Source organism: Saccopteryx leptura, chromosome 2 (assembly GCF_036850995.1).
Source record: "Saccopteryx leptura isolate mSacLep1 chromosome 2, mSacLep1_pri_phased_curated, whole genome shotgun sequence".
Lineage (NCBI taxonomy): Eukaryota > Metazoa > Chordata > Mammalia > Chiroptera > Emballonuridae > Saccopteryx > Saccopteryx leptura.
The window spans coordinates 196,163,060-196,188,105 of record NC_089504.1 but is presented as its reverse complement, the minus strand read 5'-3'; the positions used below and the strand labels follow the sequence as shown (position 1 = coordinate 196,188,105).

General features: G+C 40.4%; 1 protein-coding gene across 1 annotated transcript in view; it reads right to left on the bottom strand.

Moving 5' to 3' along the window:
* Positions 1–24,154, bottom strand: part of LOC136395331 (arylacetamide deacetylase-like) — a 64,493-nt gene extending 40,339 nt beyond the window's left edge. The window contains 3 exon segments of the mRNA XM_066369890.1: positions 9,874–10,080; positions 21,826–21,856; positions 24,026–24,154. Of these exon segments, the coding sequence (XP_066225987.1) occupies positions 9,874–10,080; positions 21,826–21,856; positions 24,026–24,154 (367 nt within the window).
* Between the last annotated feature and the right edge of the window lie 892 nt (positions 24,155–25,046).

Genomic DNA, 25,046 nt, shown 5'->3' with positions numbered 1-25,046 from the left:
TTGGAGCAAGCATTGGAGAACAAATTATGGGTTTGTGAGTTGCAATTTTTTCCTGGAAACTGAACAATTGTACCAGCAGTTGTTGGAGAAACAACTGAGGATTCAAGAGCTCGAGTCTCAGCTTCTGGCCAAAAGCCAGCAGCCACAGGAGCCTAAATGGTCACCAAATGAGCAACAACATACATGCTGGTGGATTGGCTTTGAGTCAGCGGGACCCAACGCTTGCAACTCCTCTGCTGAGGATGAGAAGGCTCAGGCTGAAGCTCCCATATGCACACTGAGCGCCCGACCAGTGCTTGTAAAAAGAAGGTAAAAACCCAGCAGCAAAGAATCCCTCAAGGGCAGCCACAGCGTCCTGCCCAGGTAATTGAACACTCTGTGGTCCGACCCTTATGCCCAGGCAGAGCTGATGGGGTTGGGGGCACAATTTAGGCAGAAACCTACTGAATCCCTGGTATCCTGCTTACTACAATTATGGGACATAGGGGTGGATGGTATCATACTCTCCGGAACAGAGCTGGAGAAATTGGCTGCCATTACCACACACTCTTCCTTGAGGCAGCATCTTCAAAACTGCCATGGCAACTCAGGAGACCACACCCTATTAGAATGGGTGATGGCTGCCATTCGTATGGTCTGTCAGAATGCTGGAGAATTGCCAGGGGCAATGAGTTGGTGGCATTACTACAGTGTTAGTAAAGGTCCTTCGGGAACTAGGTAAGAAGAGTGCTGTTTTCAACCCTGAGTCCCGTGGGCCAGACAAGGAAGTGTTTACGGCAAAAATGAAGAAATTTATTTTTCTAGTGCCCCATCAACCCTTCTTGGGTCACTTGTGGCTATCTTAGGCCCCTCAATGTGGGGCAGCTCATCAATGCAGTTACACAGATGGTAGCAGATTTGGGAGAACTGGAGGCTACTTGAGATCATAAAGCAGTGAGGGTTGCTGCCTATGTTGCCCTCCCCAACTAACAAGGGAAATGGGCCTATAAAGGTTTCCCAAAAACAGATGTGGGTAGATTTTATTTTGGCTGGAGCAGATAAGGGGAAATTGGATGGACAATCTAATAAAATTCTTTTGGAGCTTTGGCGGCAGCTTAAAACAAAACAGAAGTTCCAGCCACTGAGACGAAAGGCCCCAGCAGCTACCAATAAAACATTTGGTGCGCGGGCAGCACGGTTACAAGATTATATAATAGAGACAGCTGAGGGAGAGGAGAACTCCCAAGACCCATTGTACCAGTTCAAATAGGAAAAGAGAACCATCTAACAGGGATGAGCAGTGACCGGAGGCCACATGTGGAACTGGGTATCCACTGGTCCCCTTCCAATGTACAATGGGTATTGGCCTTGGTGTTACAGGTGCAGAATGTTCCCTCCTCTGTGAAAACCCAGAGCCGTTTGCTGGGACCCCAATGGCTATTGACAGTTATGGAGGCCAAATCATTCAAGTGAATCCAATAAGTATTCCATTGGGGATAGGAAGAATGCCTCCTAAGCCATATAAGATGTATGTATCTCCTATTCCTGAATATATTTTGGGGGTAGATGTCTTGTAAGGACTGTGGTTGGAAACTACAGCTGGGGAGTTCCGTCTGCAGATCAGGGTTGTGAAGGCAGTGTTGTGGGAACACGCATCACATTCTCCTTTGCAATTACCCATCCCTCAGCATGTGACTAACACCAAGCAGTACCGCCTGTCCAGTGGTTATGAAGAAGTCACAGGGACAATTCTCAAACTAGAAATGGTGGGAATCATCCAGCCAACACACAGTCCTTACAACTCCCCAGTATGGCCTGTGCACAAACCAGACAGAACCTGGAGAATGACAGTAGGTTACAGAGAACTTAATAAAGCTGTTCCCCCTTTGCACGCTGCTGTTCCCTCGATAGTTAACATGATGGATCAGCTAAGCCATGAGTTAGGGACATATCACTTTGTGGCAGACGTGGCCAATGCTTTTTTCTCTATTGATATAGCTGCAGAGAGTCAAGACCAATTTGCCTTCAGTTGGGAAGAAAGACAATATACCTTTACAGTTTCATCCCAGGGTTATTTCCATAGCCCCACCTGTGCCTTGGGCTGGTGGCTGCTGATCTGGCTAAATGGAAACAGCCAGAGGCAGTTTGCATGTACCATTATATTGATGATATTATGCTAACTAGTGATTCTCTTCCAGAATTGGAGCAAGCAGTCTCTACCCTGCTATCCCATGTGAAAGCATGTGGCTGGTCAATCAACGAGAACAAATTACAAGGACCTGGGTCCTGGGTTATCTGTTAAATTCTTGGGAGTTGTCTGGTAGGGTAAGACAAAAGTTAACCCTGACGCAGTTATAGATAAGATCCAAGCATACCCCGTGCCCACTACAGTAAAACAGTTACAGGAATTCTTAGGTTTGTTGGGGTATTGGCAAGCATTTATACCCCATTTGACTTAGTTACTACACCTCTTGTACAACTTTATTCGGAAAGGGTTCGGTGGTCTTGGACTAAGCAGGCACAAGGTTTATCTGCAGAAGCTAAGAGAGCTGTCAAGGTGGCACAGGCCTTGAATGTGTTTGATCCCGCCAGGCCCTGTGAGATGGATGTTCATGTAACCTTGGAGGGGTTTGGATGGGGCTTGTAGCAACGGACAGAGTGCTTACGGCAATGTATTGGGTTTTGGTCCCAGTTATGGAAAGGTGCTGAAGTTTGTTACTCATTAGTGGAGAAGCAGCTGGCAGATGTGTATGCTGCTCTCCTGGCTACTGAGAGCATTACAACCACAACACCAGCTACAGTCAAGACAACATACCCTATTGCAGGATGGGTGAGAGATTGGGCTACCAAACCACGTAGTGGTATGGCCCAAATGTCCAGCCTGGCCAAGTGGGGTGCCTACCTGCAACAGCGCTGTGCTATTAGCACCAGCTCATTAAGGGCAGAACTTCAGGAAGTCTTGGGTCCAGTCACCTATGAGATCTTAGAGTCAGGTGCAGCTGGGGCTCAGGAGGAAGAACCTGAAGTCAATCCCTTCCAGGAGGGGCAGGTGCCCATCTCTGAGGATGCCTGGGATACTGATGGTTCCAGCAGGGGCTAACCTGCCAAGTGGACGGCCATAGCCTTCCATCATCTACTGAGACTATTTGGATGGACATGGGTACAGACAAAGCAGCCAATGGGCAGAATTAAGAGCTGTTTGGCTAGTTGCCCATAATGAAACTTCACCTCTGGTGATCTCTACTGACAGCTGGGCTGTCTATCGTGGACTGACCCTTTGCATTACTACTTGGCACATTAACCAGTGGATGGTAATGCACTGTCCACTATGGGGTCAGGCCATGTGGCAGAACTTATGGGAAATTGTATACCAGAAGCAGGTGACAGTATATCATGTCACAGGGCATGCCCCTTTACCCATCCTGGGAATGATGAGGCAGATATGTTGGCAAGGGTGCGATGATTGGAGACTGCACCTGCAGGTGATGTGACGCAGTGGCTCCACCAGTGCCGGCTCCATGCGGGACAGAAAACTATGTGGGCTATAGTTAAGGCATAGAACTTTCCTGTGTTCTATGCAGAGATACTTGCAGCCTGTGAGCAATGTGCAGTATGTTCCAAGGAGCACCCTCGGAGACCACTGGTATCATCTGGACAGGTTCAGATGAGTTATGTTCCACTGACACAATGGCAGATAGACATCATTAAACCCTTACCAAAGTCAGAAGGGTACCAGTATGCAGTCACTTGTATAGATACTGCCACCAGTCTGCCTGCTGCTCACCCTGCCCGTAACCCTGACCAGAGGGCAGTCTTACAGGCTCTGGACTGCTTGAGTGCTGCATATGTGCGACCGCTGGTCCTTGAAAGTGACAGTGGTACTCATTTTACTGGTTCAGTGGGCTGAAAAACTGGAGGTGGACTGGAAGTACCATGTTCCCTACCACACCCAGGCTGCTGGTATCATTGAGCAGTATAATGAACTCTTAAAGCAGGGTCTGCAAAAGGAGGGGGACACCAGCTCCCTTACTGTATGGACACGCCACTTGTGGACAGTACTCCAGATTTTGATGGGTACCCAGCTCCAGTAGAGGCCCTCCTGCATCGTGCAAGTGCCCCCATTCAGTTGCAGGTACACACCAAGGACGTTTTACTCAAGCCAGGTTTTGAACAGCAGGGAAACGTGCCTTGTCTGCCCCAATAGCCCTTCTTAAAGGCCAACGGCTTTGATGGACTTGGCCCTGGACTGTACAGGCCCCCCATCTGAGATGGGTGGCCTTGTTGGTACCATGGGGAAAGGGGCTAGAGGTGGACCTCCAGTTAACTCCTTGGGAAACCAGCACCTGGTCATCTAAGGTAGAAGTATATTATCCCTTGAGTGCTCAGGGGGATAGCATTATGAAGGGCACCTTCACAATTTCTTTATGGCCAATAATGATGTTGGGCAGATAAAATATATTATTCTCACTTTGTTAAAGATGGCGCTGCCCATGTGGATGTTCATCACCCAGGTGATATTAATGTCTGTTGGGGGTGGGCTGTGAGCAGGTAGGATACTTGTAGCCTGGGGCTTGGTTTTAGGACTAAGCCTTTCCCACCCTTTTTGATGTAGGGTGGTGCACTCTCATGAGGAATTCCATTATGCCTCAGCTAAGTGACTTTGTATCAGAGACTTCCCTATTTTGTATATTGGATTAAAGGGGTTTTGATTTCTGCACTATAAAGTGGGGCAGACCGGGAGCCTGTTCTCTTGGTTCCTGAGATTAGCATTAGAAGAGAGAGCAGAGAGGAGAGCAGAGAAAGGCCATGTGGATGAGGCCAGGGGAAGCATCCAAGATGGTGGAGTGCTGAGTGAGAAGCGAGTTTGTGCAGGGAGATGGAAGGAGATGGGGAACAGAGGTGAATAAGTCTGGTGAGCTAAAAAACTTTAATTCTAAAAAACTCGGATAAAGTCAGTAGCTTTGTGAGCATGAATGAGTGGATTTTGGAGCCCAGTGTGTGTTTTTACTTACCCACTGGGTACAAGCTATGATTAAAGATGATGGCCCACCAGTTCTTGGCTCCGTTGTTTCTTTACCAACTGTCTGAATCCAATGCAAACCTTTATGGGCCAGGCAGCTGTGATGGTGGCCTTGCCTATTGGCTTCACAAATGAGTTCTATTTTACTACACATAGAACCAGTAGATGCTGGTGTATTTGCCAAAAAGGTTTGGTATGCCCTCTCAGGGCAGCCTCTGGTACTAGCTACAGTGCTGTCTACAGACAAAACTCTGGCTTCTATTCTACCAGAGAGAAGAGATTTGCCTTGCTTGGTGCCGCTGACAGCTCTTTCATTTCACCCATAGCTTTTGATTTGTTAATCCTATTGCTGTAGTTGGTACTGTTTCTATTTATGCAATGTACCCCACTCCTTGCACAGTGACCATCATGGAAGATACCTGTGATTTAGATTATAATGCAAGCAAAAAGGGGTGAAATGTTGGTCAAATGGGTTTGTAAATTGATATATATGTTTCCTTGCTTATAGTTTGCATTGTGTGTGGGGGACAGGCTGTAAGCAGGCAGGGCTGTTATAGCCTGAGGCTTAGTTTTAAGACTAAGCTTTTCCCCACACCCTTGACTGTTGCATGATGTGGGTGGTACACTCTTATGAGGAATCTCATTTATGCCTCAGATAAGTGACTTTGTATCAGAGACTTTCTTGTTTGTCTATTGGATTAAAATGTTTTAATTTCTATACTATAAAGTGGGGCAGACCAGGAGCTTGCTCTCTTGGTTCCTGCTATCACAATTGCAGGGGCCTCCCTGATCCCTTGCCCTTCATGGGAAAAGAAGGTTGTTGGACAGATAAAATATATTATGCTCACTTTGTTAAGGATGGTGCTGCCCACATGGAAGCCCATTGCCAAGGTGATGGTATTGGTTGCCCTTCTTGCTTGGGATGGCGTGATTATATTAATGTGTGTTGGGGCTGGGCTATGGGCAGGCAGGATCTTTGTAATCTGGGGATTGGTTTTAAGACTAAGCCTTTTCCACCCTTTTTGATATGGGGTGGTGCACTCTGATGAGGAATCCCATTATGCCTCAGCTAAGTGACTTTGTATCAGAGACTTCCCTATTTTGTATATTGGATTAAAGGTTTTGGTTTCTGCACTATAAAGTGGGGCAGACCAGGAGCTTGCTCTTTCTTGGTTCCTGAGATTAGCATTAGAGAGGAGAGTAGAGAAAGGCCATGTGGAGGAGGCCAGGAGAAGCAGCCAAGATGGTGGCGTGTTGAGGAAGAAGCCAGTTTGTGCAGTTTGTTCAGGGAGAAGGAAGGAGATGGGGAACAGAGGTGAATAAGTCTGGTGAGCTAGAAACATTTGATTCTAGGAAACTTGGTAAAGTCACTGTCTTTGGGAGCCCTGAATGAAAAGGGAAGTATTTTCCCACTGTGTGTATTGCTTGCCCGCTAGGTACAAGCTAGGATTAAGGCTAATGGCCTGCCAGTTATTGGCTCCATTGTTTAATTTCATTACTGTCTGTTTGAATGTAATGCAAACCTGTGTGAGCCAGGTGGCTGTGATTGTGGCCGTGGCTACTGGCTTTACACAGGTTTTCTGCTTTTCCCTTGTCTTCTGTTGTGGCTTGCCTGTCTTAGTGAGACACTAAAAAACAGAATGGCCCACCATCCTCTGACTCCACCATTTTTTTACCATCTGCCTGAATCCAAGGGGAACCTGCATGTGAATGGCTATGATGGTGGCTCCTGGCCATACACAGCCCATCTAATTCTCTAATATATTTATATTAATTACCTTCCTTTCTTTTAGTTGTATAAAATCATTTATGTCTCTCTCATATAAAAAATTGATGTTAAATGCTCTTACATAATTCACATCTTATCATTCACTTGATTATTCTTTTTATAACTGAATCCTATTAAGCCCAGCTACTATTCTTATCATTTTCTCACCTCTCACTTTATGGTATCTTTACACCATTTGGCACTTTTTTTGTTTTTTAATTTTTTATTTATTCATTTTAGAGAGGAGAGGGAGAGACAGAGAGAGAGAGAGAGAGAGAGACAGAGAGAGAGGAGAGACAGAGAGAGAGAAGGGGGAGGAGCTGGAAGCATCAAATCCCATATGTGCCTTGACCAGAAAAGCCCAGGGATTTCAAACCAGTGACCTCAGCATTTCCAGGTCGATGTTTTATACACTGCACCACCACAGGTCAGGCCCATTTGGCACTTTTTGTTAATCTCTCTTCATTGAGAATTTTACCTTTTTTCTTTTTTTTTTACCTCTTTGACAATTTCTGTAGTACTTCAGCTTGCTGGAAACTACCAGTGTAGCATGGAAAATAAATTACTCAAGACATAAACTTATGTCAAGAGAGAGATGGGGAGGCCTGCTAAGGGCCTCCTGAATCTCCTTCTCCCTTAGCTTTTATCATCAGAAGCAGAACAGAGGTAACAGGATTACAGGGAGGGAGATCGGGTGACAAGGAAAGAATGATTAATGGCCTTTTACTCACATGGAGAAATGATTAATTTGATCAGAACATTCTTTTCTTTTGCTAATTAATAAACACAAAGGAAGGGGCAATCTAGAACCTTCAGGCTAATTTTCTAAAGCTTGTTCACATGCATTCCTTTGTGTCTGCAGGAAGGTCACTCACTCACACAGCTTCTTGGTGTTTGCATCCAAGAGACATTCACTCAAGGCTTTTTTTTTTTCACAGAAACAGAAAGAGAGTCAGAGAGAGGGTTAGACAGACAGGAATGGAGAGATGAGAAGCATCAATCATGAGTTTTTTGTTGCACATTGCAACACCTTAGTTATTCATTGATTGCTTTCTCATATATGCCTTGACCATGGGCTTTCAACAAACCAAGTAACCCCTTGCTCAAGTGTAAAGCCAAAACCCAGGGCCACTACTACAGCTGCCCGGCCCATGCAGGTTCACAATGGATTCGGACAGTTGGTAAAGAAACAATGGAGCCATAAACTGGTGGGCCATCATATTTAATCCTAGCTTGCACCCAGCAGGCAAGTAAAAACACACACTGGGCTCCAAAACCCACTCACATTCAGTGCTCACAAAGCTACTGACTTATCCGAGTTTCCTAGAATCAAAGGTATTTAGCTCACAAGACTTTATTCACCTCTGTTCCCCATCTCCTTCCTTCTCCCTGCACAAACTTTGCACAAACTGGCTTCTCACTCAACACTCCGCCATCTTGACTGCTTCTCCTGGCCTGCTCCATGTGGCCTTTCTCTGCTCTCTGCTCTCTGCTCTCTCCTCTAATAATAATCTCAGGAACCAAGAGAGAAAGCTCCCATTCTGCCCTTATTTTATAGTGTAGAAATCCAAACCTTTAATCCAATATACAAAATAGGGAAGTCTCTAATACAAAGTCACTTATCTGGGGCATGATGGGATTGTACCACCCCACATCAAAAAGGGTGGGAAAGGCTTAATCCCAAAACCAAGCACCAGGCTACAAGGATTCTGCCTGCCCACAGTCCACAGAGACACACATTAAGATCACCTGGGCAACAAACTCCACGTGGGCAGCACCATCTTTAACAAAGTGAGCATAATACATTTTATCTGCCCAACATCAAGTCAGCAACCTTGGGTCCAAGCTGGTGAGCTTTTTGCTCAAACCAGATGATCCTGCACTCAAGCTGGTGACCTCGAGGTCTTGAACCTGGGTCCTCGGCATCCCAGTTCAATGCTCTATCCACTGTGCCACCATTTAGTCAGGCCACTCAGGGCTTTTAACTAAAGTTTCTCAATCCAAGGCATAGAGTATTCAAGGTTAAATGGGTGATTCTCTACAAACTTCCAGTGCTTGCTGATTATTTATTCTCTCACACAACACTATGTCTCTCTTCAAAAAGGATCTGTTCTTACCTATTTATTCAATCTATTAGAAGGAAAGCAATCATCTTAGATTCTCTCTCTTGCTTTCTCTTTCTCTAACTACCCATATCAACTGAAAATCTTGCTTATTTTCCAGACTGTAACATTTTTTGTTTAGAGTAGTTTATTCTTCTCAGGAATTCAGAGTTCTTAAATTAGATTACAGCCCAATCTCTACTCCCTTAGTTGACCTGTATACCATTCATCTGAAAGTAAATAAATATTAAGCAATCTTAGACAAAGGGCAGTTAGGTGATTTTTCTCAAAATCACACAATTGGGACCTGTATGGCCAGGGGCCACCATTGTGGCCTTTCACATGCAGGTTCTCATTGAATTCAAGAAGACAATAAAGAAATGGTGCAGTTGGAGGATGGTGGGCCATTCTATTTATTGGTGTCTCACCAAGACAGGCAAGCCAACAGGACCTTTATCCAAGTATTCCACTTCTAAATATATTTCTTTTTCTACTATAATTCTCTATTTCAAGAAATTTGCAACCTAAATACTCAATCTTGATGACCCTGATTACCCTGCTCTACTATTTTCTACATTTATCACTTTGTAACACACTGTATAATTTATATGTTTTTTAACTGATTAGAGATTGTTTCCATTAGAATGTAAGCTCCAAGCATTTTTTCAGGAATGCAGTAAATATATGAGTAAATGAGTTAACACATTAGAATGTCACTAATGTCAAAGTGGGAAAAATAGCAAAGCATGCTCTCTTAAAGTATTGGCAACACATATGAAAACTTTTGTCTTCTTAGTTCCAATTGATGAGAAAAACATATGCAGAAGAGAATTTTTCAAAGCTTCAAGGAAGTGTGAAATTTTCCAAGAGAACAAAACAAGAGAAAACAAAAGAGACTGTAGTATCCAAACAGAACTGCATTGTACATGTACTAGAGATATTATTTTCTAATAAAAATTTTGTACACTACCCCAGTGAAAAAATTGTTCAAAGTATTCACTTACCAACACTTCTGTAACACCAGCCACCACCATGGATATAAAACACACGTCTTCTTAGTGCTTTTGACTTCCTTGTTGGCACATATACACAGACAACAATGTGGTTGAAAGTTGTCTCAGTCACAGTGAGATTTTCATCTGAGGTTGGTGGAACTTGATTATCACCCAAAAGAATCATAAGGAAATCCACAAAAGAGTAAAGTCCAGCGTCTCAACAAATTCAGCCTAAAAATTAAATTCACAAACATTTTAGAATTCAATTTCCAAATGTCAGAGATCAATGGACATATAAGTATACTTTGGGGGCTAAAATCATACCAATGCTTCCCTCCCACCTTCTAAATTAGACTGGACTGATAAGCAAATTAACAGAGACATGTTAACAGAAAAAAAATCAAAGTTTAATACAGTGAGAATTCACATAGGCATGGAAATTCCAGACAGTGGGGCAACATTGAGTATATAGGTGATGTTTTGAAAAAAGGGAGAGGGCACAGGGTATCAAATTTCAGAAGTGAGAGTAGATAATTAATAGGTAGGTGAAAAACACTAGAACATACCTGGCAGAAAAACTCTTGCTGGAAATTCATAAACAATGGGACAAGGGTTATCAAGCTAACATGCACCTGCTGAAATCCTCCTGTTTGCCATATTGAATTCAAATTCAGTTAAGTGGAACTTCCTCAGATTTTTCTGAAGCAGGTTTCTCTGTCTGAATCTCTTGAGCAGGGAAGGGGGGTGTCAAAAATTCTTCCTGAATCTCTTACTTCTTAATAAACAGATTAAAATGACTCTCCCCCCCCCCCAAAAAAAAGCTTCAGGGTGGCAGAATTTTGATCCCTTCAATACTTTACCTTTTAATAAGCTCAAATCTAAGGGAAGTAGGGTTGTAAATCTGAGTGCACATGGGAATGGGAGAGAGGGTTAGGGGTGAAGTAATGTGTAAGTGTAGGGTATTTTCCACTGAGGAAGAAAGAATGGTGTAGCCACCAAGTGTGGACTAGCAAAAGCTTTATTCAGAGAGCATCCCGGGTGAGGTTCACTGGTCTGCAAGAGAGGGGCCAGAGAGGTTGTGCAGCCTCCCCCAGCATGCGGGGGTAATTTATAGCATTAGTATGGTGGTGGTGCATTGATATGAGGTGGCAAAATTTCATTGGCTGACAGACAGTTGTTCTTTTTCAACATGCTCCTGGGCCATTTCTTTTGGCGGGCGTGGATGTGAGTGGTTCCAGCCAAAGTTCTCGGACCTGGTTTCTCATGTGACCTCCCCCCATTGCCAGCTGACCTCACAGTAAGGTCTGCTTGCAAAATAGTACAAAAGTCAGAAAATTCCTTGGCAAGTAGTATGGGGAATCTGAGACAGATTGCTGATTCAAACTGGCCCCATCCAGCACCCTGACCACCTACTCCCTTCTCCCTTGCAGAACCACTCCCTTAAGCATTAAGCCTTCAGGACAATGAGGTTCTGATCAGAACAAAGCCTCAGGTCTGTTAACCACAGAGACAGAGTTTTGGTCACGCTAGAAATAACATCTAGGCTTCAGTTGTGTTTCAGCTCCAGGCCTGGAAAATCAGCAAAACCCAATGAAGTAATGCCATGGCTGACCTCAGGACCAGAAGCAGTGACTAATGTCTTCTTACCTAGGCATTGACCAATTGATAGAGCCCCAACCCTGAAAAGACGCACCTGGGAAATTGATGAATATTCTTTGGAGATATTCTCCTGAGACCTCCCCTAAAATTCCTGCCTTTAGAAAACAGATCAAAACCCTCAAGACAAGGAACCCAGTGCTCTCCTTCTGGAGCATGCCCATGCTTTTCTCCCACTTCTTTGTTTAGGCACATGTTCTTTGATTTCTCTTTTCTAAGCTTTAAGGGCCCTTTTTTTTGCCTTGTAACTTGTTTCCTGAGTCCATGCAGCCCAGCTGGCTCATTTTTTCTACCTCTGTGGCTTTCTTTCTAAAAGGCTAAGTAAACTTCTTACACTAGAGTTCTTGGCTCTGAATTCTGTCTTTGCAAAACTCAAGAACCAAGATCTAACACTTCTGATAACATTTTCACCCTCAAATAAGTCAATGTCTTAAGCAAATTATATGTATTCATCTTGATAATATTAATGATTCACAGATGTATAAGATTGGTAACACTATCATATTCAGAGATGAAGAAAATAAGCCCAAGGAGGTTAAATAAGTAGTCCAGAGTCACACAGCTTAGGAAGTAATATTTATCAGGATTAAAAATCTAGTATTTACTGGGTATATTATATTCCTTTAAGAAAATGTATGAACAAATACTCAAAAATTACCAGAGAAGAAAACCAGTCAAACTAGATAGGAAAAACAAGATGAAACAAGAGAACAATTGATCACAAAAAATATAGATTTTTCAGTATAAAAAAAAGATATTAAAGAATTTTGAAATGTGTATTCTCTGACAGTTTTAAAAATGCATTACTCTCAAAAATGTCGGATAAGCTAAAAATAAATAAATAAATAAATAAATAAATAAATAAATATAAAGGCTATCAGAGAAGAAAAGTTAAAATATATACATAATTTTTAAAATAAATTTATTGGGGGTTTTTTGTTTTTTTATTAATTTTACTAGGGTGACATCAATAAATCAGGGTACATAGGTTCAAAAAAAACATGTCCAGGTTATCTTGTCAATCAATCATGTTGCTTACCCATCACCCAAAGTCAGATTGTCCTCTGTCACCTTCTATCTAGTTTTCTTTGTGCCCCTCCCCTCCCCCTTTTCCTCTCCCTCTCCCCCCACCCCCCGTAACCACCACACTCTCATCAATGTCTCTTAGTCTCGCTTTTATATCCCACCTATGTATGGAATAATGCAGTTCCTGGTTTTTTCTGATTTACTTATTTTACTTCGTATAATGTTATCAAGATCCCACCATTTTGTTGTAAATGATCCGATGTCACCATTTCTTATGGCTGAGTAGTATTCCATAGTGTATATGTGCCACATCTTCTTAATCCAGTCATCTATTGATGGGCTTTTTGGTTGCTTCCATGTCCTGGCCATTGTGAACATGCTGCAATGAACATGGGGCTGCATGTGTCTTTACATATCAATGTTTCTGAGTTTTGGGGGTATATACCCAGTAGAGGGATTGCTGGGTCATAAGGTAGTTCTATTTTCAGTTTTTTGAGGAACCACCATACTTTCTTCCATGATGGTTGTACTACTTTACATTCCCACCAACAGTGAATGAGGGTTCCTTTTTCTTCACAGCCTCTCCAACACTTGCTATTACCTGTCTTGTTAATAATAGCTAATCTAACAGGTGTGAGGTGGTATTTCATTGCAGTTTTGATTTGCACTTCTCTAATAACTAATGAAGATGAGCATCTTTTCATATATCTGTTGGACATTTCTATTTCTTCCTGGGAGAAGTGTTTGTTCATATACTCTTCCCATTTTTTTATTGGATTGTTTGTTTGTTTGTTGTTGAGTTTTATGAGTTCTTTGTATATTTTGGATATTAGGCCCTTATCTGAGCAGTTGTTTGAAAATATCATTTCTCATTTAGTTGCTGTCTGTTTATTTTGATATCAGTTTCTCTTGCTGAGCAAAACCTTCTTAGTCTCATGTAGTCCCATTCATAAATTTTTGCCTTCACTTCTCTTGCCTTTGGAGTCAAATTCATAAAATGCTTTTTAAAATCAAGTTTCATGGCCCTGGCCGGTTGGCTCAGCGGTAGAGCGTCGGCCTGGTGTGCAGGAGTACCGATTCGATTCCCAGCCAGGGCACACAGGAGAAGCGCCCATTTGCTTCTCCACCCCTCCCTCTCTCCTTTCTCTCTGTCTCTCTCTTCCCCTCCCACAGCCAAGGCTCCACTGGAGCAAAGATGGCCCAGGCATTGGGGATGGCTCTGTGGCCTCTGCCTCAGGCACTAGAATGGCTCTGGATGCAACAGAGCGATGCCCCAGAGGGGCATAACATCGCTCCCTGGTGGGCATGCGGGGTGGATCCTGGTCGGGCACATGCGGGAGTCTGTCTGACTGCCTCCCTGTTTCAAGCTTTGGAAAAATGAAATAAATAAATAAATAAATAAATAAATAAATAAATAAATAAATAAATAAATAAAATCAAGGTTCATGAGTTTAGAACCTATGTCTTCTTCTATGTACTTGATTGTTTCAGGTCTTATATTTAGATCTTTGATCCATTTTGAATTAATTTTACTACAAGGAAACAAACTGTAGTCCAGTTTCATTCTTTTGCATGTGGCTTTCCAGTTTTCCCAGCACCATTTGTTGAAAAGACTTTCTTTTCTCCATTGTGTGTTGTTGGCCCCTTTATCAAAAACTATTTGACCATATATATGTGGTTTTATTTCTGGACTTTCTATTCTGTTCCATTGGTCTGAGTGTCTATCTTTCTGCCAATACCATGCTGTTTTGATTGTCGTGGCCCTATAATATAGTTTGAAGCCAGGTATTGTAATGCCCCAGCTTCATTCTTTGTCTTTAGAATTGCTTTGGCTAATCGGGTTTTTTATAGTTCCATATAAATCTGATGATTTTTTGTTCCATTTCTTTAAAAAATGTCATTGGAATTTTGATGGGAATTGCATTAAATTTGTATATTGCTTTGGGTAATATGGACATCTTGATTATATTTATTCTTTCTAACCAAGTACAAGGAATATTCTTCCATCTCATTGTTTCTTTTTCGATTTCCCTTAACAATGCTTTGTAGTTTTCATTATATAAGTTGCCGGGGTCCAGCCCCAGGGGGGATCCAGGGGTCCCACAGGAGGAGACGGCATCGGCGAAATTCGAGTGAGAGAGCCGAATTCTTTTCTTTCTCTTTATTCTCTAGTTAGCATTTACTGACAGGCATCTCTGCCAAATGCTAGTACAGCTTCTTTTTTATACACACACACCAAGTTACAATTACATGGTATTAATCATTGCTTCTGTTTCACTATGTTTACATGTTTCAAGATAACAGTTAATTTATATCTATAAACTACAAATCAGGTGGCAATTCACTCAAAGTACAACTAAAAAATAACTTGAATAGCGATAACAACATCGGTAAAAGCTTTAAAGGATTAGTACTAACTAATAACTCAACTTTACTGTTGTTGTGAGTCAAGGGGCAGAGAGAGATTAACAGACAAAATCATTAGGGATTAGCAAAGGACCACCGCTTGCTCAGGCAAATGGACACTGTTTATGCAGTGTCCTAACTTTTCTCACAAGATAACCAAAGGCTTGCCCATTAAGAAATTGACATAACATTAAGAGTAACTTTTACTTAAAGATATATAGAGTGCACTTGCAAGATAGCTTAGTAGCAACATAATTTCAGAAGACATTTATTGCTATTGCTTCTGTGGATCCCCCCACATTCCTCTCATTATCTGAAGAAAGAATCTTGGGAAGTATACAAACCTCATGAGACTGTCTCACTGAGAAAGCCCAGCAACTGCCTTCAGTCATAAAACAAGTCTCTTAGCAAAACATTCTTTTCTTGCTGACTGCATTCCCATCCCAGGCCATGCAACAGGCCATTCCATTACTCCTTTCCTAAGATTCTATTGTCTAGTCAAATTTTATTTATTTACTATATTCACACACTAGTTAAGTTCTAACTATATTCTTCTCAGAGTGTTCCACCATCTGCAGGTCAGGTAAGCAAGAAGAAAGGAAAGTTTCTCTACTCTATCACATGAAAAGGCTAGGGAGGAAAAATGTTGAATTAAGTGAAGACCGAAAGGTGCTCTGTGCACAGCCACTGCCTTCTACCCATACACAAGTCACAATCTTTTCTTTCTAACATGATTAAGAAGAAATTCTCCTACAAACTTAACCCTTTACAAGGGATATCATAGCCAGCCTCTTATGTTTATGAGCCCAGTTCAAGGGGCTTACAGGCTCCTCTGTGGAACTCACACCCTCTGTCTCATTTCCAAAGAAATTACTACAAATCTACAGGGAAAGCACGGTACTATTATCCCTGTGCCATAAATAATAGTACACACCCAGAAAAGGGGGGATATAAGGCCAGATTAATTCAAAAAGTCAAAAGGGGAAGTATCGTTGTGCCTTTCCTTTGCAGTGACTTTGTCAACCCGCAGCCATTGGTCTTCACTGCGGTGACTCTGTCAACCAGCAGCTGTTGGTCTTCTCTGCTGTGACTTTGTCAATCAGCAGTTTTTGATCTTCTTCTGCTGTGACTTTGTCAGCCAGAAGTTGTGGGTCTTCTCCTGCTGTGACCTTGTCAGCCAGCGTTGTGGTCTTCTCCTGCTGTGACCTTGTCAGCCAGCAGTCCTTGATCGGCTCCCGACAATAAGTCCTTTACATTCTTTGTTATGTTTATTCCTAGGTATTTTATTTATTTATTTTTGTTGTTGCAATAGTGAAGGGAATTATTTTTTTGAGTTTGTTCTCAAATGTTTCATTGTTGGCATATAGAAAGGCTATGGACTTTTGTATGTTAATTTTGTATCCTGCGACCTTACTGTATTGGCTTATTGTTTCTAGTAGTCTTTTTGTAAATTCTTTGGGGTTGTCGATGTATAGGATCATGTCATTTGCAAAAAGTGATACCTTTACGTCTTCTTTTCCAATATGGATGCCTTTTATTTCTTTGTCTTGTCTGATTGCTCTGGCTAGAACCTCTAGTACCACATTAAATAAGAGTGAAGGGAGTGGACAACCCTGTCTTGTTCCTGATTTAAGGAGGAAAGCCTTCAACTTTGTGCCATTTAATATGATGTTAGCTGATGGTTTATCATATATGGCCTTTATCATGTTGCAATATTTTCCTTTTATACCCATTTTGTTGAGAGTCTTAAATATAAAATTGTGTTGAATTTTATCGAATGCCTTTTCTGCATCTTTTGATAAGATCATGTGGTTTTTGTTCTTTGTTTCGTTGATATTGTGTATTACATTAACCGTTTTACTTATGTTGAACCATCCTTGAGATTCTGGGATGAATCCCACTTGATTATGGTGTATTATTTTTTTAATATGTTGTTGTATTTGATTTGCTAGTATTTTGTTTAGTATTTTAGCATTTGTATTCATTAGCAATATTGGTCTGTAGTTTTCTTTCTTTGTGCTGTCCTTGCCAAGTTTCAGTATGAGGGTTATGTTGTCCTCATAAAATGTGTTTGGAAGTATTCTTTCTTCTTCAATTTTTTGGAAGACTTTCAGTAGAATAGGAACCAAGTCTTCTTTGAATGTTTGATAAAATTCATGGGTATAGCCGTCTGGGCCTAAACTTTTATTTTTGGGGAGGTTTTTAATGGTTTTTTCTATTTCTTCTCTACTAATAGGTCTGTTTAAGCTTTCTGCTTCTTCATGAATCAGTCCAGGAAGGTTGTATTGTTCTAGGAATTTATTCATTTCTTCTAGGTTGTTGAATGTAGTGGCATAAAGTTTTTCATAGTATTCTACCATAATTCTTTGTATATCTACGATGTCTGTGGTGATTTCTCCTCTTTCATGTTGGATTTTGTTTATATGAGTTCTTTCTCTTTTTTCCTTGGTAAGTCTTGCCAAGGGTTTGTCAATTTTGTTGATCTTTTCAAAGAACCAGCTCCTTGTTCTATTAATTTTTTATATACTTTTCTGTTCTCTATTTCATTTATTTCTGCTCTGATTTTTATTATCTCCTTTCTTTGGTTGGTTTTGGGTTGTCTTTGTTCTTCTTTTTCCAGTTCCTTAAGGTGTGAATTTAAGTGGTTCACTTGAGCTCCTTCTTGTTTTTTCATTATGCCTCAAGTGATATGAACTTCCTTCTTATCACTGCTTTTGCTGCATCCCAGAGATTCTGATATGTCATATTGTAATTTTCATTTGTCTGTATATATCTTTTGATCTCTGTGCTTATTTCTTCTTTGACCCATTCATTTTTTAAAAGTATGTTGTTTAGTTTCCACGTTTTTGTGGGATTTTTTCCCTCTTTTTTGCAGTTGAATTCTAGTTTCAAGGCTTTATGATCAGAAAATATGCTTGGTACAACTTCAATTTTTCTGAATTTGCTGATGTTATTTTTGTGGCCCAACATATGGTCAATTCTTGAGAATGATCCATGTACACTGGAGAAAAATGTATACTCTGTCACTGTGAAATGAAATGTCCTGTAGATGTCTATCATAATCATATCCAGGTGTTCTAGTGTTTTGTTTAAGGCCAATATATCTTCATTGATCCTCAGTTTGGATAACCGACCTAGAGCCGTCAGTGGTGTATTGAGGTCTCCAAGTATGATTGTATATTTGTCAGTTTTTGTTTTAAGGTCAATAAGTAGCTGTCTTATATATTTTGGTGCTCCTTGGTTTGGTGCATACATATTAAGAATTGTTATGTCTTCTTGATTCAGTGTCCACTTAACCATTATTAAATGGCTATTTTTGTATCTGAGTACTTTTGTTGTCCTGTAGTCAGCATTATCAGATATAAGTATTGCTATGCCTGCTTTTTTTGGATGTTATTTGCTTGGAGTATTATTTTCCAGCCTTTCACTTTGAATTTGTGTTTATCCTTGTTGCTTAGATGAGTTTCTTGTAGGCAGCATACAGTTGGATTTTCTTTTTTAATCCATTCTGCTACTCTGTGCCTTTTTATTGGTGAGTTTAATCTATTTACACTTAGTGTAATTATTGACCCTTTTGAGTTTCGTATTGCCATTTTATAGATTGCTTTCTGTTAGGTTTGTGTCTTGTTTGATCCTTCTCTTTCGTTTTTTTATCTTTTGTTCTTATTTGGTTGTATTCCATCTATCTTTCCTCTGTTGCTATCTTTGTTTAATCATGTGCTTCTGTGGTGGTTTTTTCAATGGTTGTTACCATAAGTAATGAAAAGGGTTCCTACCCTGTTCATTGTAGTGCACTATCTTTTGAGTACTTTTGCACTCCATAGTCCTTTGCTACTGTTAATCTCCATCCTCTCTTCCCCTTTCTTTTTTTGTTGTCACATTTTAAATTTGGTTTTATTGTGTTTTTCTTGGAGCTTTTACTTGTGGCTTTGTTTTTTGTTGTTGTTGTTCTTTGTATCTGATTGGAGAACCCCCTTTAGTAATTCCTGGAGTGGGGGTTTTCTGATGATAAATTCCCTCATCTTTTCTGTATCTGTGAATGTTTTTATTTCTCCTTTGTATTTGAAGGATAGCTTTGATGGGTATAATATTCGTGGCTGAAAGTTCTTCTCTTTCAGGACTTTAAATATTGGGGTCTACTCTCTTCTAGCTTGTAGAGTTTCTGTTGAGAAATCAGATGATAATCTAATGGGCCTTCTTTATATGTTGTATTCTTCTTTTCCCTGGCTGCCTTGAGAATCTTTTCTTTGTCATTGGTTTGTGCCAATTTCATTATGATGTGCCTTGGAGTAGGTTTGTTGGGGTTAAGAAAACTCGGAGTTCTGTTTGCTTCTTGAATTTGAGGCTTTAGTTCTTTCCACAGGCTTGGGAAGTTCTCATCTATTAGTTTGAATATGTTCTCCATTCCATTTTCTCTCTCTTCTCCCTCTGATATACCTATTATTCTTATGTTATTCTTTTTGATGAAGTTAGATAATTCCTATAGGGCTATCTCATTTTTTTAAATTTTTGAGATTCTTTCTTCTTCTCTCTGTTGTGCCTCAACTTGCTTGTCTTCTATTTCACTAATCTTACCTTCTCTCTGGCCTGTTCTATTAGCTAAGCTTGTTACCTCATTTTTCAGCTCGTGAATTGAGTTTTTCATCTCTATTTGATTTGTTTTTATAGTTTTAATTTCCTTGGTAATATATTCTTTGTGTTCACTGAGTTGTTTTCTGAGCTTCCTAAATTGCCTTTCTGTGTTTTCTTGTATATCTCTGAGTATTTTTAGGATTTCTCTTTTAAATTCTCTGTCGTTTAACTCCAAGGTTTCCAATATATTATTTTTTCTCCATAGAGTTTTCCTCATCTATCTGTGTTACCTCTCTTTCTTTTGTATTCATGATATTCGATTTTCTCTTCCTTAGTGGCATCTGAGGGTGGTTTTGTTGATAGTATTAATGAGATTTAATAAAGAATAAAAAGTTAAAAAAATAAATAAAAATAGAAAAAATTAAGAAAAATTAAAATTAAAAAAAAAGAAAGAAAATTATTTCCCCCCTCCTTTTTTACTTTCCTCTCCTCTCCCCTCATTATTAAGAAAATCTTGTGGTGTACTGTGAATTATATTGTGCGGAAAAGAACAAACAATGCCTATAATGGAGGGCCTGATTTGGAGAGAATTATTAAAGGGGCAAAAGAAGGGGATATAGACCCAAAAAATGCATATAAGAAAAAAATTTGCGTCAAGAATTAAATGATTTGCTTTTAGGTGTTGGCTGACTAAGGGATATGATGAGAGGAATAAGAGGAAAACAGGAAAATGGGGATAAAAAATTAAAAAATTACTATTGTATTTAGTGGAACAAGAACTAGATAAAATGGAAAGCCAGGGTTGGGAGCACTGCTAGTGAGTTAAAAAAGCGAAGTAAACCCCCCCCAACATTCCACAAACATAAGTTTGAGTCCCAGATAAGATAATTTGTTTTTTATTGAGGATTGAATGAGAGAAGGCGTAAAGGAGAAAGGAAGAAACTAATATAGAGGGAGAAAAGAAGGAGAGAGAGAGAGAAAAAAAAGAGGGAACCACTAAAGAAGAGAAAAGAAAAAAAAGGAAAGAGAGAGAGAGTTAAGGGTTTTGGAATGCAACACTCATAGAGAGAAAGGAAGAAGAAAGAAAAGATAATGGGAGATGTAACACTTATGGCTAGTGTAGTTCAAGGAGAGGAGAGAGTAAGACCGGCAGAGAGTTAATTGGCCAAATTGGAAGAGGAAAAAAATAATCATGACATGAATATAAGAGAAACAAACGAACAAATATAATAAAATGGGATAGGTTATAAAGTCTGTGGATTATTCTTAATTTTGAGAGGTTATCATCTTGCTTTTTTTTTTTCTTCCTCTTCCTGGTCAGTGACTCTGTACCCTGGGTTCTGTCCCTGTGGCACGCTCAAGTAGAGGTTTTCATTTGATAAGTCTCTATGGCGATGTCATATATTGGGCTCCAGTCTCATTGGCCGTTGAGGCTCATTAGCATTTGTAGGCTCCAACAGTGTTCCTGAAGCCTTTCTCATAGTCTTTCCTTCCTCCATTAGTAGCCTGATAATCCAGCTATGGGGTTGCTGCTGCCTCTGCCTGGATAGTAAGAGGCTCAAAGAGCTGGCAAATCCCTACTCTATTCCCACTCAGCACAGGGCTCTGGGTACGGCTCAATCATTCAGAGCTGCTAGCATAGTCAGGCAGGGCTTCCACCCACAAAAAGACCTATGACTCTGCCACTCTGTCTCGTAACATGGGCAGGCGCCCACTCCCAGGGTGCTTGGAGGAATCTCTCACTCATTATCTGCAAGTGCAGCCCGAGATATGGAGCAGGTCGTCTCTTACTCCAAATGAGATCCCCACCCACATAAAAAAGTTCCAGCGTTCAATTAGCTCTCATTCCCTCCCCGTGCGTGGCTTTTTCAGGACACTGGGGTGGCCCAAGATTCCACTTTCGGCCCACACAAAGGCCCATGACTGTTCTCCTCTGTCCAGGAACACAGGTGCCCACTCCTGAGGTGCTCGGAAGAATCTCTTGCCCACTCTCCATGCACGCCAACCAGGATATCAGGCTGGCTGTCTCATGCTCCGAGGGAGACCCCCTTCCGCATAAAAAAGTTCCAACTCTGGAATTAGCTCTCACTCCCTCCCCGTGTGCAGCTTTTTCAGGGTGCTGGGGTGGCCCAGAGATTCTGCTTTCAGCCCACACAAAGGCCCCTGACTCTGCCTCTCTGTGAGGTAACATGGGCGCCCACTCCCAGGGCTCTAGGGGGAATCTCTTGCCCACTCTCTGTGTGCACTGACCAGGATATCAGGCCGGCCATCTCACACTCCAAGTGAGCCCCACGCCCGCACGGAGAAGTTCCAGTGTTGGAATTAGCTCTTGCTCCCTCCCCGCACACGGCTTTTTCAGAGCACTGGGGCGGTCCCAAGATTCTGCTTTTGGCCCACAAAAAGGCCTCTGACTCTGCCTCTCTATGGGGTAACATGGGCACCCACTCCCGGGGCACTTGGAGGAATATCTCGCCCACTATCTGAGCGCGTCAACCAGGAGATCGAGATCAGGGTGAATGGCTGCCCCACTTGTCTTTCTTTGTGTGGGTTTGGCATGAGTGCTAGCTTGTATTGGCTGGGTTGACACAGGCACAGTTTTTCCTCGGCTTGGATCTCGGTGCCACAGCCTGGGTCAGCTATTTTTGCCGTGGCCTCAATCTATTCACTCCCTTTGCCCGCCTTAGTTTCTATACTCTCAGTTCCCAGTGAAAGCAACCCTATTTAGGTTAGTGAGGAAAGTGGAATATTTCTTACTCCCTATTTCCTTCGGGGTTTGATTATATATTTAGCCAATTTTTTGCTCGACCATACCTTCGGGTATATTGCGGAACATCTGGAGGCTCCAAGGATAGATTTTTCTGTTTCTGGTTGAAGATCTTGTTGAGTTTTGGGGAAGATTTATTGGTATCGCTCCCTATAGTGCCATTACTCTGACGTCATCCTCTAAATAAATTTTTAAACAGTGATTAATAGTAAGACTCAAAAGAAAATTATCAAGGATCTCTCATAAATTATAAGCAAAGAGAGCAAATATGCGAAAAACTTGTTCTGTTTCTTAAAACTCTGATAATTCTACATTGCACATAGAATTAAATCAAAACTTGAGACCATTGCTTGTAGAGCACTGTGTAATATGATATGTGAGCTTTCCTAACTAAATGATAACATTTTACCAATGAATCCCAAATGTCTCACATGATTTCTTGAATGTATCAATATTTTGTTGTTGGGGCCTTTGCATTTGTTGCTAACACTGTGAGGAAACTTTTTCTCAATAGCTAGTGTGGCATGTTTCTTTTTAAAACCTGGTCTCTAAGCAAATGTTTCCCCTTCAACAATGCTTTCTCTGACCATACAAATAGCCACCCCACCCCTGTCATCTTCCCAAATTACTTTCTTTCCCTCCTGCTTATTTCTTCAAGCCATTTCTCATTATCTGAAATCATCCATTTAATTCTAATTTGATATTTTCTCCACCACTAGAATATAAGCTCTATGGAGATAGACTCTTTCTTTGTCAATAGGATTTGATAGAGAGGTCAAATGTTAAAAAACGAGCAATAAAAGATCAACCTGGAAGTTACAGCAACCATCTAGTTTAAGTTCTAGAAAGAAATTTTGTTTGTTTTTGTTTTTAAATAAATGGAAACTAACAATCAAAGAAGAAACAGAAAACACCCCAAGAAGCCAGAGAGAGTCACTTTTTTTTCTTTTTTTTTTGGGGGGGGGGCAGCAGCAGAGCCAAAGGCAGGCAGGCAGGCAGGCAGTTCCCATGACACTCCAGGTCTCCCACTTGTCCATACATGATGCTGTCATCATTAACCCTGGGCACCTGACAGCCAGCTGGCTCAGAGAGTATTTTCTTGAGAACTTACATGTTTTTAGTCTATCCTCTGGATCCCAAAATTTTTGTGTAAAAGTCTATAACAAAGTGCTCTATTCAGATGCTGATTTGTTAATGAATTATATACTGATTATCTAAGATAACAACATTTAATTTCAAACAATGTTGCCCTCATGACATTAATGTTATCTAAACAAAGCATTTATTTTATTTTATTTTATTGGTTTTAGAGAGAAAAGAAGGGAGAGAGGGAGAGAGAGAGAGAGAGAGAGAGAGAGAGATCTATCTGTTCTTATATGTGCCCTGACCAGGGATTTAACTGGCAACCTCTCCACTTCAGGTTGATGCTCTAACCAACCGAACTATCAGGCCAGGGCTAAACAAAGCATTTTTTAATAAAAGCTACTCAAATGCCTCCTTGTTTATTTTAACATGGTTTTGATATAGAAACTAGAAATCAATCAAAAAAGGCAGCAATGTATCTAAATAATAGTAGACAAAGGACTCGGCATTTATTTTTGAAAGATAAAGACATCAATCAAACAATAAATCATTCAAAAAACCAAAAGAACAAATCCAGGAAAAAGTTACTTCTCCAGATCAAATGGTAGCATATGAACAGATAAAGTCATAAAATTCCAAACTTACCAAATATACTATAGTTTTCATATGTGTGTTCATCCATATTATTCTCCATGGCTTCTCAAAATTATCTGGCACAGGTAAATAAACATAGTATGCTAAAAGCACCCCTATAATCAGAAGGTACAGGGATTTTCTTCCCATGATGGAGTTCTTATGCTCCTCTCATTTTAGAAACACAGACAGTAAACTTACCCAATATATCAATATCTGGTGTGTTTGTTTTAGCCCCACCTAGAAGCTTTATCTAATTTTTGAACATAGAGTTGCTTAGTAGTTTTTCTAAAATATTTTGAAGTAATTATTTTTAAATTCAGAAATTATATTTAATAGGGTCACATTGATCAATAAGAATACATCAGTTTCAGTTAAACACCTCTATTGCATTTGAACTTAGTATTTTTAGGCTTGGAATAACAAGGTTTAAATTTCACTGCCTACCCAGAAGTAATCATGTGAATACAAGTTCAAGGTTAAATAAATAATAGGAAACTGATGCAAGTTCTGTCTATTTGCATTTCAGCAACATGACTGGATGATTTTTCTACTTGTTCACATTCTGGATTATGCCTGTTTGAACATTTTGTTATTTCTTGTTTGCTCCACTCCCCTATGATGTTTTATTCACCTGAAATGGTTTGAATCTGTAAAAATATTTATAGCATCAAAAAGTTACCCAGAATAAGTAAAATTTTAAAAAAATATTTTCTACTTTAAATTCTTCTAATGAGTCAAGTACTCAATAAAGTTACTTAGAAATTCATTCTTTGTGTAATATTACCAATGTGACATATAGTTAGGTTCCTTTGTTTCAATTTGTGTTGTTTGATTGAATTGAATACAATGATTATCCATGTAGAAAATTATTAATCATACATAAAAAGCTATTAGAATTAAGAAGTTAATTAAGCAAGTCCCAGGATAAAAGATCAGAATATAAAAATCAACTGTGCTTCTATACTTCAGAAATCAACAACTAGAAAATGAAATTACAAAAAAAATACTATTTGCACAAACTCAAACATAAAATACACAG